Raw genomic sequence first — 16,742 nt, forward strand, 5'->3', positions numbered from 1 at the left:
CGTTTTCAGGGAGGGGATAGGCACACAACAACTGGCCTTCCTCTCCCTGCGGATGTGGCAATCCGGGACCGTGTTGAGCCTGTCCTGGCTATGGTGGCATCCGGGATAACGTGCAGGGTCTCGTGAGGACGCTGCATGTTATTTCAGATGCCTTACTGACTGCGTCGACTGGCTAGGAGGGATCACCGGTGCTGGGTTCCTCCGTGTTCTGGACCTTCTGCCGACCCCCTCCTCAACTGAACCCTCTATGCACCAGTCGTCCTCCGTGCCATCTTCCTGCCCAAGTATCACCTGGGCACCCTGTAGAGCTGCCTCCCCAACCACTGGACTCCAGCAGGAGGACGACGTGCAGGCATCAACAGGCAGGGCACATGCACGGCAGCAGCAGGCTCAGGGTGGGAGCGATGATAGCTCGGGGCAATCAACATCAGAAGGGCAGGCATCGGCCAGAGGGCAGGAGGACCCTGGATTGGGAGTGTATTCCGTGTGGCAGTGATTTGGCCAGCAAATAAAAGCGGAGCGGCGGCGGGCGGAAGAGGCACGGCTCACTATGGTCAGGGCGGAGATCTCCATGTGCAGGGCGCTGCGGCGGGCTGAGTGCCTCGAGGGAAATCGCAGGGAGTTGGAGGTGGACATGGCATTATCCCTGCGAGACCTCGGGGCCAGGGAACAGGCCCGCCTCCAGGACGTTGAACAGGAGTTCGATGATGCCCTGGCCCGGGAAATCAACAAGTGAGCCGTAGGACTTACCCGCCGCCATTGTATATAGTTCATTAGTGTTAGGTTTCCTTTCTGTTTTTCTTTCATTTGGGGCGCATAGACTATGCCCCAACTTTTTGTATATAGTTATTTCTTAGGTAGGGTTTTTTTATAGGTTTCCTTTGAATTGTTGGGCTCATGGACCCTGGATTTTTACTTTGTATATAGTTCTAGACTGCATTTCACTTCATTGATTTTTTTTTTTTGCCATGGAGCAATGGTTTTCTTTTTTTTTACGTTTGGATTTGGTTTGATGGACGAACCCTTTGGAGACATTTTCATTTGCATTTATTTTCATTCTGCATTCATATATTTTTCATTCATTTTGGACATCCAGCCTTTTGTTTATTATATTTTTTTCTTGTGTGATTTTCTTCCATTCCGTTGATTTTGTATTTAATACATTTTGATTTCATTATTCATTTGTGTGGTATTCTCTCATTGGTTTCGTGCATGTCACGATGTGGGTTTTCGCATTCACTTGCCCCCATTGTGTGTGTCTGACGGACATGTATTGATGTGCATACTTGTCATTTGGGATCTATCATGACATGGGGATTTAAATGTGGAGTGGATGGAATACTTGGTTGGGTGTTTGGACTGGGGTGGGGTGGGATTTGGGGGGCCATGAGTGTGGATTGTGATGACGTGTTGGGGGAGACATGAGTCGGGGCCTGCTGGCAGGTGCCCGTCAATGGTGGGTGGGGGTGCAGGGGGACATGAGTCGGGGCCTGCTGGCAGGTGCCCGTCAATGGTGGGTGGGGGTGCAGGGGAACATGAGTCGGGGCCTACTGGCAGGTGCCCGTCAATGGGGGGTGGGGGGACATGAGACAGAGCCTGCTGGTAGGTGCCCGTCAATGGTGGGTGGGGTGGGGGACATAGGTCAAGGCTCCCAGGTGCATGGTGCCATGCGGGCTGACTGCAGGGTATGCCCAGGGGTGATGGGCTGCCTGCAGGGCATGCCCAGGGGTGATGGGCTGCCTTCAGGCATGCCCAGGGGTGTAGGGTGCTTCCCTGTGGTGTGGGCTGCCTGCAGGGCATGGGGAGGGGGGGTAGAGACAAACCAGGAAGGGCCCACACTGCCAAATCGCGTGTGAAACTCCCTTTGCACCCCTCAGAATACACGTACCCCTCTCGCGCTAGCGAAAACGCTTGTCAAACTCCCCGCGCACCCCAGTTTTACACGTAGCCCGCTCACACAAGGCCTATCGCGTGTGAAACTTCTTGCGCACCCCCCAAATACACATAGCCCGCTCACACAAGGCCAATCGCGTGTGAAAGTTCCCGTGCACCCCCAAATACATGTACCTCACTCACACAAGGCCTATCGCGTGTGAAACTTCCCGCACACCCCCCAAATACACATAGCCCGCTCACACAAGGCCTATCGTGTGTGAAACTTCCCGCGCACCCACCAAATACACGTACCCCGCTCACACAAGGCCTATCGCGTATGAAACTTCATGCGTACCCCCCAAATACACATAGCCTGCTCACACAAGGCCTATCGCGTGTGAAACTTCCTGCGCACCCCCAAATACACGTACCCCGCTCTCAGCTGGAGTATCGCATGTGAAACTTCCTGCGCACTCCCGAAATATGCACAGCCACCCCATCCACCATGGGCATGCCCCACAGGCAGCCCACTCACCCTCCCCATGCCCCACAGGCAGCCCATCCACCGTGGGCATGCCCCACAGGCAGCCAATGCCACAGGGGGGTACTTTTTCTACGCAATTTACCTGGCGCGAGTGGGGTAAGTGTATTCCGAGGAGTGCGCCAGTCTATTTTCACGCTTTTGGCTGCCATGAGTGGGGTACGTGTAGTATTTTCACCCGATTACAGTGTACCGGCCCTGTAAGCTGGTGCAGGGTTAGGGCGGCCCTTTGCGCTGCATTGGGGATTTCAATACCTTTTCCTTGCGCAAGGGCCGTTCTTGGGGGTGTAACTGGCGCTGTGGGATGTTCTCTGCACCAGCGCTCAAAATGGCTTGGAAATTCCATGAATACGCGATGCGCCAGAATGCTGTTTAGCGCACTTGGCTGGCGCACGCTGGCGCACGATCCCTTTCTGTGCTGCTTGCGTGCGCTGCCTCTGCGCTGAAATCTATGAATTACCCCCAAAATGTCAACGAGAATATGCTGAGAGCATGCCTGTAAATCTAGTGGTCAAATTTGGCACCTGTTAAAAACAGCAGAGAATAATGGAACTCAATATCTATTACGAAACGCAGTAAGCGAAAAAGCTTGGACTGATCATTTTTCGAGTGTGCTTTCGGATCCTTCTAATTTTATCACTGAAGTAATACCAGACAATAACATAGCACACTTGAAAGTAGATTGCATAGATATACTCTATCAAATTAAAAAACTAAGTTCCTCACGAGACCCTGGGCCCGATGGTCGTTTACAAATGCCACCTTAAAAGCCCATACAGAGATCTGGTCGAACATTTTAAATGTTATTTTTCAAGCAATTTCACAAACAGGCTCTATCCCTTCATCTTGGCAACAGCCGATCCGCATCAATCTGGTTTCATCACCGGAGTAAGCACTGAGACCAACTTACTTGTAATAGCAGCAATAAAAAAACAAGTTATTAACTCGAAGCAGCCAATTTACCTTGCTTTTATTGATTTTAAGCAAGCGTTTGATTCCATGTCTCGTATAATATTATGGCAAAAATTAGCAAATGTTGGCTGTCCAAATCACATCTTTAACATAAAACAATTCTACTCTAATACATTCTCTTGAGTCAAGTTGAATCGGGAGGGACTCTTATCACAGCCGATTAAGACTTATCGTGGACTTAAACAGTGTTGCATACTCACTGAAACCTTATTTAATTTCTACATTAGTGATAATAGCAAACATCTAGAAAGTGTAAGAGCATTCTCACCTAAAATAGACCCTTAACCGATAGCTTGGCTCCTTCACGCGATGATTTAGTGCTAGCAGACCAAACACCCAACAGCCTTCAAAGACAATTGGTTGCACTTAAAAATTATGCATTAGAGAATAAATTAACAATACTGCTAAAAAAAATCTTAAAAATTCAATTCAGGAAAGGAGCCAACAAAATCGCTAAATTCAAGCAGTCCTTAGGCATGGATGCTCTGGAAATCATAGATGAATATAAATACCTGGGGGTTTACATCGATGATAATAAAGCAGATTCCCGATATAAACTAGAAGTGAAACATAAATTACAATCCTTATGCTCGCAAGCAAAGGTAATTCTCTGGAGATATGGCGAATTCTCATGTAATCCTTTAATCATATATTATAAGCAAAGGGTTGTTCCAACAATAACTTACAGTGCCCAATCAAAATTCCCTTACAAATACCCTGATTGGGATTACTAGAAGGTTTTTTTAGGAAACCTCTATTACCTGTGCCGAAATTTTTTTCCCCATTACAATTATTTGATACAAATTGGATCTTATCTCACTAAAGGCAATAGTAGGGTGGAATTCATTGTCTTTATTTTTTATTTATTTATTGATTTGCATAAAGTCAACCAAGACTCTACATATATGTGAGTACATCAGGACACATCCAGAGACATCTTCCAAGTTAAAATGACACCACATCTAACCATTACAATAATCTTAGTAAAAATCAGTGTAGAAATCAGTATGAAATCAGTATAAAATCCCATCAGATACATTTCTAAGAACATTCAGTCTACATAAAAGACATCATATGAAATAATAAGTAAACATCAGTACCCTTTAAAAGATTTTCCCACATTTCATTCAAATTTGAAGTGTCATATGTGTTATTATAAGCTTTTACATATTTCATTCTTAGAGTAGAAAGGCTCTCACATTGACACAATAGATGTTCAGCTGTTCCAGTCACAGGGACTCCACATAGTCTACACCATATACACCATCTATTAATTCTCATGATGCTGCAATTGGCTCCCAGTATTTCCAAGGTGTCTACCGCATTAAAAATTGAATAATAGATAATTTCTAACAATTTTGCTATCACCAGTGTTGGACGAACATTGCAACCTTTGCTTTTGTTGCTTATTGAATCAAGTCTCAAAGTGTAGATCCTACAAATTATGTAAAGACACAAATTTCTCTTTAGAAAAGGTTCACCCAAATCCCGAAATATTTATTGAAGTTCCCTGATCAGCATTATCACGATCAAATTATGAGATTACTGTTCAACCTATGGCCTACTAGATCATTGCTTGCTAGTCGTTCTAAGAATAAAGAAATCAAAGCCGAGTGCAGGCATTGCAAATCTGAGAACCAAATTTAAACATTAGAACACCTAATAGTTCACTGCAATGAGCCAAGTAGTCTTCGCAAAGAACATTTCTACAGATTTTTCAGCGATTTATGCAGTTTTGATCCTCCTAAAATGTGGAGTATTATAATAAGTGCTAAACATATCTCGCTAAATTTAGCTATTATTAAATTCTTAGCGAGACTACAATTGTAATATATAACAATGATAGAATAATAATACAAACTGATAAATGTGCTAAACTGTGAATTTTTGGAAAGACTGCAATTGTGATCATATAAAAGTACTAAAAAAAAAAGATCTAAACTGACATTCACACTAGTTTGGAAAATACATGATTATCCCTTAAGAAGCATGAAGATCATGTAGAACCGATAAGAAAAGCTAAGCAATAAGTGACTCATTCATGCACTATTACCATTTGATATGAATTTGAAGATGGCATTAAGATACACGTGGCTTGATTTAATTTGCACTAAATATAAACCTTGCTGAGCCATGACCTATAAACATTGTTCTGTCTCCCACTGAGTAACACATATGCTAAAGAAAATGACTTTTACATCAAGCAGGATCACTGAATCATAAAGAAGCTAATATGTGTGATTCCATGACAATGCTTGAGTTTTAGCAGATTGTATAATAATATAATTGTCATTTGCTTTTATGAAGGAACCGGTTACATTTAAGCATTGTTAGAAATTGCTCTTGAAATGTATTGCATGTATGACTTGTGAAAGGTTTCACTTACAAACCATAGCACAAAAATACATGTAATAAATAATGATACCTCAAAGAGATCACAGGAGGATGTGTTTTGGATGGGGCGGGGCAGATAGTATGTGCAAATTACTGTAGTGGTTAGCATAGCCATGGCCACACAATGGCTGGGTAAATAACCAAACGCCTACAAGCTGTGTGTTCCTCCTCCCATTTCATCTCCCTCGCGTCTTAACACCAAAGCAATAGGTTTGAATTATAGGTGACACTTAAGCAACACCTAACAGACAAAACTAAAAGCGTCTATGAAGTGGCTGGGGTTTGCTATTCATATTGAAGATTGAACAAACATTTTCATTATTGTTTGAAAATAGTTTCAAATACATCCAAGAACAGTTTCTGTTACGGGCTGAATGGACACTGTTCCCTTTAAGGTAGACAGAACAAGAGACTCAGGGAGGGACTGGGGGAGGGAACGAGAGGGAGAGGGAACGGGCAAGGGGAGGGAACTCACGTGGGGAAATTAGTTAATGTAAGGAGAATAAAGGAGTTAGACATGGAAGCCTGTGTCTGTGATTCTTGAATACGTGTGTGTGGAAAGGACACAACAACTGGTGACGAGCCCAGGCCCACGAACGCTATCTTGCGGAGGAGAGGACGTGGAAAAGGGAAAGACTGCTACATCCCACAAGTAGCAAGTATTACAGTGCTGCCAGAAGAGATGGCTCGCACTGGAAGCGAGAAGACCGACCAACAGAGGTGTCAGCATCATCGTTCCAGCCAGCAGCAAGGAAGGCTGCAGAGCTGTGAGGAGTGGTGCGGATTTGCCACACAACGCAGCGAAGAGGGCCGCGTGACTGTGAGAGGAGAAACAGAGCAGACGTGAGGTGGATGGAAGACGAAGCCGCTGACAAGGAAGGAAGCAGCCACACTGAGGACGAGGAGATCCGGAGCATGGGAGCCTGACGTGCACCAGCACTGCAACAGCTCCGGTAAGAAACTCCACCCGAAGAGGGGTACCCACACGGACCACTGCAGTAAATGCTGCGCGAGCCCAAAGTCAACAACGACAAATGCCCAGCCCGCAACAACCCAGCCTGCCACACGATCACCCCCAATCCGGCAATGGAAGCTGAGAGGGCCCCCAGCAAACACAGGATACCATGTGCCAAGTCCACAGTGGGCCGAGTATCATCTACAACATGCAGCCCCATTTACACACGCTATCAATATGCATGAATCAGCTCAACACTCCAGATACTGAAGTAAGGAAATAGACGTATTGCCTACAACACGTGGCTCCACTCAGTCAAGCCATCAGCACACGCCCATCAACCCAGCACATCAGACACAGAACGAGAGAGAGAGGGGCACCCGAGACATACCCCAATACACCAGAGACAGAAGATAGGAGAGGGGCACCAGAGACCTACCCGGCGCCACACTGTCAGCCAGGAGCGCCATAGTACCGAGAAAGGGGAACATCCCGCAACCCAGCAGCACCCGGCAACCCTGAGGCACGCCACCCACAGCAAAGGAGCCCCAAGCATAAAACCCAAAACACTTGCCGGGAGAAAGCAAATATGTCACAAGCAGGAGCAGCAGACACAGCTGCGCAAATTGTGGCAGGAGTAACCCCCACCAACCCACTGTCCTTCCTATGTCGCCCAAATCCTTTCACCTTGGAACCACTAGAAGATCAAGGCCAAAGATGGCAGGAGTGGATGGACGAGTTCGAAGAATTCATGAGAGCAGTAGGAAACCAGGACGCACCCATCAAATTGGACATCTTCACCAACCTCGTAGGGAAGGAAATGGAAAGCGTAATCAAAACCATCTCTACCCAGGAAAGGTCCACTTACCAACTCTTCGTCACCGCAATCAATGGACGATTGGTGGTTCTCCCCAACAGAGATCATGAACAATACAAGTTCAATCAGTATAGTCAGGCACCCGGTGAAACAATTGGACAACTCATACTACGTCTCCAGAGAAAGCGAACGTATTGTGACTTTGCAAATTTTAATGATGATGAAGCCATCATGTTAAGGGTGATTGAAGGCTTTGTATCTTCGTAATTCAGGAAACACCTGCTAAAGAAACCCCTCCCGCTGCAGGAAATCAATGAATTGGCAAGGGTCTACGAACGAGTCGACGCACAAGCAGCCAATATAGAGAACCCAAAGAAGACCGACACAGTGGTGGCCTTGGTCATCAACCCACAAGTACAGGCCCGATTCCTGGGTACGCCATCCCGCCAAGACACCTGGAACGCCAACCGAAGAGCCCAACCAGAAAGACAATGCTACAGATGCGGGTTCGAATTTCCACACAAAGGCCAATGCCCAGTCATCGGCCATATGTGCATGAGGTGTGGCCAGGAAAACCACTTCCAGATTATGTGCCGGGAAAAGACACCAATACTACCAGCCAACAGACCGCTGTCGCAATCAATCCCCACCAGAAGATATGACCCTGCGTGGCCACCCAACCCACGCCCGTATCCAGAGAGTGTGAGAACCAACCTCAACCGAAGTACCGGAATGCACAATGGGTGTTAGGCAGAATTATATGCAGTACCCTTTGGGAACACCACACACCTTTCTGCTGCTTTCGATACTGTTGACCATCATCTTCTCCTCATCTCCCTTTCATCATTTGGCTTCAAGGACAATGTTCTTAACTGGCTCTCCTCTTATCTTTCTAACCACAACTTTTCTGTCTCCTGGGGTGGCTCCTCCTCCCCTTCTTTTCCTCTCAACTATGGAGTTCCCCAAGGTTCTGTTCTTGGCCCTTTTCTTTTCTCACTCTACACCTCATTCTTAGCTCCTATTATCTCCTCTTTTGGCATCTCGCACCATTTCTATGCTGATGACACCCAACTCTTCCTCTCCTGCTGCTCCTTCTCTCCTGACATACATGATAAACTCTATTCTTGCCTTTCTGCTATTAAATCCTGGATGTCCTCACACTTCCTTACTCTGAATACTGATAAAACCGAACTCCTTTTCTTCCCTGCTATCACTGTCCCTCCTCCCTCCCCTCCCCCTTTCATTCTCTTTCCCCCCGCCCAGCGCTCCGTCTCTCCCCACTCCCGCAACCTTGGTCTCCATCTTGACCCTCACCTCTCTCTATCTCACCACATTTCTCTCACTGCTAAATCCTGTCACTTTCACCTCTACAACATTCATAAAATTTGACCCCTCCTTACCTTTCACACCACTAAACTTTTAATTACTTCCCTCCTCTTCTCCAGGCTCTTCTACTGTTCCTCCCTTCTCTTTGGACTCCTCTCCTCCCATCTCTCCCCTGTCAAATCCATCTACCACTCCGCCATCCGCTCCCTATGCCTTCTCTCACCTCTTGACTCCGTCTCCTCCTCCCTCACCTCTCTAGGTTGGCTCTCTTTCCACTCCCAACTCAAGTTCAAGTTCCTCTGCCTTGTTTTCAAATCCCTCTATAATCTTGCTCCCCCTTACCTTTCCTCCCTTCTTTCCTTTCACACCCCTTCTCGTGCTCTCCGCTCGGCTCATCTTTTCCTACTCTCTCCTCCTCCTCCACCCTGCGCCCCCTCCCGCTCCTTCCAACTCCTTGCTCCTTTCCACAGGAACCGCCTCCTCCTTCACATCCGCTCTTCTCCCTCCTACCCTTCCTTTCGCTCCTCTCTAAAATCTTACCTCTCCCACTCTCCTCCCTAGCACCCCTCCTTCTCTACCTCCTCCCTTCCCCTTTCCCCTCACCTCATAATCCTCCTCTTCCTAACCCTCTCCATCCCTTCTTTCCCCTTCCTCCCCTCGCCCCGGCTGATTCTTGTCTCACTTTTACCTACCTTCTTCCCTCACTTTCCCGCTCTTTCCCCGTCCTATCTCCTCTTCCACCTACCACTCCATTTTTCTCCTCCCCCTCCTACACCCTTCTCTCCGATGTAATATTGTAAGTTGTTCTTCATGCTGTTATCAGGTTGTGGTTCAATTGTCATCTTATGCCTGCTGTATGTTTACTTGTTCTCATGTAAAGAACTTTGGAGTAAAGGGCTATGTAAATTCAATAAAATACAAATACAATTAGGACTACAAGTGACAGTACAAATTCACCTTTGGTACAAGCCATACTACACAGTAAAACAGTAAAGACACAGTAAAGTGGTAGCGATGGCTGAGCTGCCAGATTTATCTCAAGAGCAAGTGAACAGTATCAATAGTTACACAAAGAACAGCAATTACTACGATTCAAACAAACACTGACTCAAGGTTTCTGAGTAAAAGAATATACATTTATTTACACATCCTTTGTAAAACATTTCACTAATGTAAAGCAGTTGAAAAATCACACTCTTAATACACTACAGCACACCCAATAGATTCTGGACAAATTAGGCTAAAAATGAAGTGTGAGCAAAATGGCACTCCAGCAATTTTAAAAGGGAGGGAGAGACAAAGTTAGACAAGAGTTGAGCAGCACCAACAAGTAAGTAAGCAGGGCAATCTAGAAAAAGGAACTACAGTGAGGAAATCAAATTAAAGGGGCCTGGCCCAAAGTCAATGGACCAAAGTCTTTGCTCAAGATCACACAGTTCAGGGTAGTTCGCGGTTAAGTCTTTGCCAAGAGTGCAGGACGAAGTTGGTCGGCAGAAAAGTTAGCTTAAAGAATGGAGAAGGACAAGCCCTCGGATTGGCGAAAGGTTTAACACACTTTCACCATGGATGGACCAAACTAACAACCGGATTTGAACAGTACCTTAAATGGAGAAGAATGCTGTAGCTGCGGTGGACGTTCCTGGCAGGACCTGCAGGCTCACGGTTCCTGAAGCGACTGTCGGTCTGACACGAAGTAGGAAGACTGGAGGGTCCTGCAATGCCCAGGGAAGAAACCAGCAGCAGAGCAAAGCAAGCAGGGTCCGTTCCTCCTGGCTATCCGGTTCACTGTAGCTCTGTACAGCACATTCAACCAGAGAAGGGAGGCCTGGCGAGCAGTTTGGTGAACTGATTGTTCCCACCAGCTCAAGGGGAGAAGATTCCTTGCAGATCTTCCCTGTCAGGGCTTCAACGGGAGGTTCAGTTGTGGTAGGGGTCCTCTTCTGTCAGCTCCTCTTCGGTTCTCTTGTTCCAGTGGCGACTCTGCCTTTCTAGCCCCATAGACCTGCTTTTTATGCAGTTTTCCCCTATTCACACAGCCTGGCTGTCAATCACACAGCAGGGTGGCTGTCCCACCGGGACAGTCACCATAGCCAATCAGATCAGAGTGTGACATGGGTCTCCAAGGAGACCCTGTGCAGGGAGTCCTAAACCCTCCCTCACATCCTGTCCCCCCCAGACATACAGGCGCCTAAGAAGGGCTTCTGTGCAGAAGCCCACGAAAGGACGGCGAACAAAGGAACCAAACCTGGTTTGGCGCGCAGAGTAAAACACGAGAAAGACTTTTACAAAAAGAAATGGCGACTAAACCCAGCCGGAACTGTATAAAAACGTATATGGTCTAGCAGGTTTAAGTTCGAGGCTACCAAGATAGCCTAAAACAATACCAAGGCCATTTAAGATAACCGCAGTAGGAAAAATAGGGTAGTTACCACTGCCACCAGCCAAGTCTTAATGAAAAGGGAGCAAAACAATGCTCCAAGAGAAACAGACAAAAAGGGATAAGTATTAATCCTTTCCAGAACTCTATTTAAGATAGTTTGTACTGGGTCTGTGAGTTTTTAAAAGAGACTAATAAAGTCAATGGCAATTTTACATGTTCTGGGAGACAGTAGTCAGTCCCAGAAAATGGAGTTGGAAAGTCAAAAAGACAACCCTGTGTCACTGCACTGAAGGTGCTGTGTAACACAGAGTAAAAAGATGATGCCTATGGAGTAGGTGAGGCCCCACAGTCTTTGAACACAAGAAAATGTTAAAGACACACCGCAAAACACATGTAACAGTGGGGAAAAAGGCTCACACTCTTACCAGGTGAAAAAAATAAACCCCAGAAATCCAGCAAAGCTGCTGAGGGACCCAGTAGGTAAGGGAAATTAGCCATTCTGGAGAATTCTCCCTAACACTTGGTTCATACAGGCAGTAGAAAACCTGCAAGTTGACATGCCTGAGAGAGTCTTCGACAAACTCGAACACCTCTACTGCACACAATCCGGCCAAGTGGAAGACCAACGACCAGGACGAGAGTTCCCCACAGTCAACCTGTATGAAAACCCTCTGGTACAAGAAGAGCCACCAAGTGAGGAAGCATGCTACGAATATGACCGATGCAGCCGAGAATATGTCTGGCTTATCTATGACACATCAGACGACAGCACCACCCCAAAAGGGACGGTGCACCTCAGAGGACTCCACACACCGTTCCTCATTGACACAGGAGCCACCGTTAACGTAATGAATGAAAAAACATACAAGACCATGGTAGGCACATACCCGCTACAACCATCTCAAGCTTGCATTTTCCAATTAGGAGCGACCCTATCGCTACAATCCAAAGGGCAATTTTTCTGGAACTTAGTGCACAGAGGGCGACGGGTCCCCGTCACAATCCATGTCATACATAGCCCCGTGGCCGGGCGATGTCTCCTCAGTTACAAAACAGCCACTGCTTTACAACTCATCAACATTCAGTATGACCAGTCCGAGATGATCCAGGGCCTCCCATCACAGACCCAAACCGTAGACACCGTGTCCCAAAGGGCGCTGGATGTAGAGGAGCTGAAAATGATGTTTCCCAACCTATTCAAGGGTATACGCATGCTGAAGGACACAGTAATCCGACTCCACATAGATCCCACAGTACGGCCCGTACCCCAGCACCTCCGTAGGATAGGATTTCACCTGCAGGCCTAAGTGACACACGAGCTACAACTATTGTTGGACAATGACATCATCGAAAGAGTCGAGGGACACACCCCCTGGGTGTCCCCCTTGGTGGTAGTTCCCAAGTCAGATGGACGCCTCTGTGTCGATATGAGGATTCCCAATCCCGCAATCCAAAGAGAGAGACACCCTGGACCTAACATCGAGGATATGCTGGAAAGACTCAACCAGGCCACCCGGTTCTCAAAGTTAGATCTGAACCAAGGCTACCACCAGCTGATCATCGACCCCACCTCAAGGCCGATGACAACCTTCACAACACACAAAGGCTTATTCCGCTATAAGCGGCTCAACTTCGGAATATCCTCAGCCGCCGAGATATTCCAGGAGACGATACGCAGGTTGATAGCACCAGCCACCAACGCTTTCAACTATAGTGACAATATCTTAGTGTTTGGAGTCACTCAAGAACACCACCACGATGCACTGAGACAGGTATGCACTATCCTCCACGAAGCCGGCCTCACCCTTAACGGCCCAAAATGTACCATTAACAAGCACAGCCTGTGTTTCTTTGGACATATCTTTTCTGACCAAGGCATCAGGGCAGACCCCGATAAAATCATTGCCATTGTCGACCTGGAGCCTCCGAAGGACGTGTCCGAACTACGATCCTTCCTCGGGATGGCGGGATACTGTGCCCGATATCTACCTCATTATGTGACATTAACAAGCCAACTGAGACAGCTTCTCAAGAAAGACCTCCCCTTTACATGAGATGAACACTGTCAAGACGCCATCGGCACAATCAAAAAGGAACTGGCAAACAACCGCCAGCTTGCCTATTTCAACCCAGAGTGAGATACAGAAATTACAGTTGACGTCAGCCCAGTCGGACTAGGCACCATCCTAGCCCAGCACAACCCGCACCAAAAGACTCAGATGCGCGTAGTAGCGTATGCCAGCAGGGCGCTCACCTCTATGGAGCAGGCATATTCCCAAGCAGAACGTGAGAGCCTAGCGGCAGTCTGGGGGGGCGAGAAGTTTCAGCATTTCATAATCAGGAGAACATTTGTCCTCATAACAGACCATCAACCACTCCTGTTGCTCTTCGGGAATCCCAAAATCAAGATGCCGCCATGCATAGAATGGTGGGGCATTCATCTCCAGGAGTACGACTACACCATCATCCACAAGCCAGGAGGTGAAGCCAACCCTGCTGACTACTTGTCAAGGCACCCCGGAGGTGCTCCAGACAACAATATGCAGTTTGAGGCAGAATTATACATTGCATACCTATCCCTAAATGCCCTTCCCCCAGCCATCACGAAGGACCAGCTCGCCGAAAAAAAATGCAGGACTGACCACACCATCCAGGCAGCCATCCAACTCACGAACACTAACCGATGGCGGCACGTCACCACGGAAAGATTTGAAAACGAGGAGGTGGACAGGAGAGCTCTGCAGAGAATTGCAAGGTTACATAGAGAACTGGCCACAACAGAACTAGGGACACTCCTGAGAGGAAATGGGCTACTGGCCCCCAAGAGTATCATGAAAGCCCTGGTCATTATTGCGCATGAAGGACACAGGGGTATAGCCAATACGAAGAAGATCCTACGCAACCAGGTGTGGTTCCGGTATATGGACACTATAGTCGAGGACACACTGAGACATTGCCCACCATGTCAGGTGACAGCAGCAAGAACTCCCCTGTGCCTGCTCCAAACAGTTCCAATCCCTGAAGGACCCTGGCAAAGAGTGTCAATAGACTTTTACAGGCCCCTGGAAGAAGGAGGCCATCTACTGGTGGCCATCCACGAATATTCTCGGTTTCCCCTGGTGATGCACGTCCCGTTCACAGCATCCCACCAGGTAGTGGCTGTAGTGTACAAACTATTCAGTGAATGGGGTGTCCCCAACATCATAAAGACGGACAATGGCCCACCATTCCAGGGGCAAAAATTCAGGAAATTTTCAGCGCACTTAGAATTCCACCATCAAAGTATTACCCCACTGTGGCCGCAGTCCAATGGCATGGTGGAGCGATTTATGGCAACCTTACAGAGACGTGCCAGAAAGCTGCCGCAGACCTGGCATCTATGCCCCAAGCCATATCCCAGATGCTGAGGAGCTACAGAAATACCCCTCATGAGATAACCGGCCGAACCCCGGCAGACCTCATGATAAAATATAAGCCACAAACACGGCTCCCGCAGTTGGAAGACTGTACCCCGGCTGAAGACACTGAGATCAGTGAACGGGAAGCAGAGAAGATGCGGAAGGCCAAAGAATGGATGGATCAAAAGCAGAAGTACAAAGAACACCAAATCCCGGTAGGCAGGGTCGTACTGGTCAGACAGACGCAACAACGGAAACCCGACTCCAGATACAGATCCAAACCCCTCGTGGTCACTGAAGTCAAAGGGCCAATGATCACGGCCACCAAAAAGAAAAGAGAGATAATAAGAAACGCATCATTCTTCCAAGAGGACCCTGACGAAGAGACGCCCGCGATGGAAGAGGAATTGGACGAAGAGGAACCCCAGACAGAACCACCTGAGGATCCCCCGCCAAAGGCGCCGGATGAGGATGCCGAAGATCCACACGGCCGGCCCCAGCGAACCATACGCAGACCCCCCCATCATCATCAAAGAGATGTAGGCCACAAACCTCTGTGATAAGTAAGGGGGGGGTGTTACAGGCTGAATGGACACTGTTCCCTTTAAGGGAGACAGAACAAGAGACGGGGGAGGGACTGTGGGGGAGGGAACGGGAAGGGGAGGGAACGCACATGGGAAAGTTAGTTAATTTAAGGAGAATAAAGGAGTTAGACGTGGAAGCCTGTGCCTGTGATTCTTGAATATGTGTGTGTGGAAAGGACACAACATTTTCTAATGCATATAAAAGCATCTGCAGCAACAGTGGAGATATGAATGTACTTACCCAGCCATAACCAGAACAGATTTGACAGCTCTCATGCCAAAGTCATAGTGGTCTTGCTGTGACAGCTGCTCGCTGCAAAGCTTGTACATTTGAGTCATCTTTCTTGCAAGAATCTTACTGGATTCAAAACCTTCAGAATATAGGATCACCTATGTTAACAAAAAGGATACTGTTAATAAATACCCAATGTTAGGAATATTAGCTTTAAATCGAATGGAAACAAGGAATTAAAATACACGAAATGTCTAAGTAATTTTGGGAATATGTCATGCATACATTATGTGCTTTTTGGTTAGAATGTCATATTCTGGGCGCAAAGTAAGACACTTTCATTTTGCCTCAGCACTAGATGTGTTTAGATCAACAGTGCACAATCCTGATCAAAATGGGCTGCTAACTTAACATAAGTGAACATTTTGCATAATCAGTTGCCGATTGAGGGCAGTCAAATGTTCATTTTGCCCAACCCCTCTGTTGTCAACGGCACGGAGGGTGCTGCCGCTGGAGCAGGAGATGAGTCACAAGGGTCTGAGGCTGTGAGCCGTTGACAGGGATAGAAGAGGAAAGCTATTATGTCAGCAGTAACACAAGAGCTGCCAGTTGTAAATTGTTAATTCAAAACCTAGGAGCCAGTGCTGCAGAGAACTGCGAGCACTGAGACAACACACGGGCCCCAAGCTGCTTTGAAGGTGGGCTAGCCAGCAGTCACGCCCATGACCAAACGTTCTAGAACAAGCTGCCATGGAACAGGCTGCGGCTCGTCCTGTCCCTGTTCCATGGGACATCCCATCAGTATGAAGGAAAGGGGACGGGATGTAAGAGTAAAGGAACAGATCCAATGAATATAGAATGTATCAAAGACTCCAGAGACCGGCAGAAGTGGGCCATATTTGATCGGTAAAAGCCATTTCAGCAGTTTTATGAATATGAACTACAAGGAACAAATGGAGAATCTTCAAGTTTCTTGCCCGACATATAAGGAGATAGGAAACATAAGCAGACGTTGGTCAGAGAAATTAAGGTTTTTGGTGGGATTTTTAATACAGAATATTGGCTTTGAAGTAGTTAGGAGCTGTGGCATGCTGGCATTTTAAGACGAATCACAACAATTTTTAGGTAGCCAATCCAGATCAGAAAGGGGGTCATAAGGTGGTGTTTACGGAAATCATTAATAAGATGGCACTATGTATTTTGTTATTTCTGTAGTCTTTTAATTTCGTTCACTGGGAGTTGGCATGGAAGGTGTTAGTCTAGTTCAG

General features: G+C 47.1%; 1 protein-coding gene across 1 annotated transcript in view; it reads right to left on the reverse strand.

Annotated features, from left to right (window-relative positions):
* Positions 1–16,742, reverse strand: part of DNAH6 (dynein axonemal heavy chain 6) — a 3,423,448-nt gene that overhangs the window by 1,333,574 nt on the left and 2,073,132 nt on the right. The window contains exon 32 of the mRNA XM_069626424.1: positions 15,484–15,632. Within this exon, the coding sequence (XP_069482525.1) occupies positions 15,484–15,632 (149 nt within the window). The remainder of the gene's footprint in view (positions 1–15,483; positions 15,633–16,742) is intronic.

The sequence above is a fragment of the Ambystoma mexicanum genome, chromosome 6p (genome assembly GCF_040938575.1).
Source record: "Ambystoma mexicanum isolate Mex_15411 chromosome 6p, UKY_AmexF1_1, whole genome shotgun sequence".
NCBI classification, from domain to species: domain Eukaryota; kingdom Metazoa; phylum Chordata; class Amphibia; order Caudata; family Ambystomatidae; genus Ambystoma; species Ambystoma mexicanum.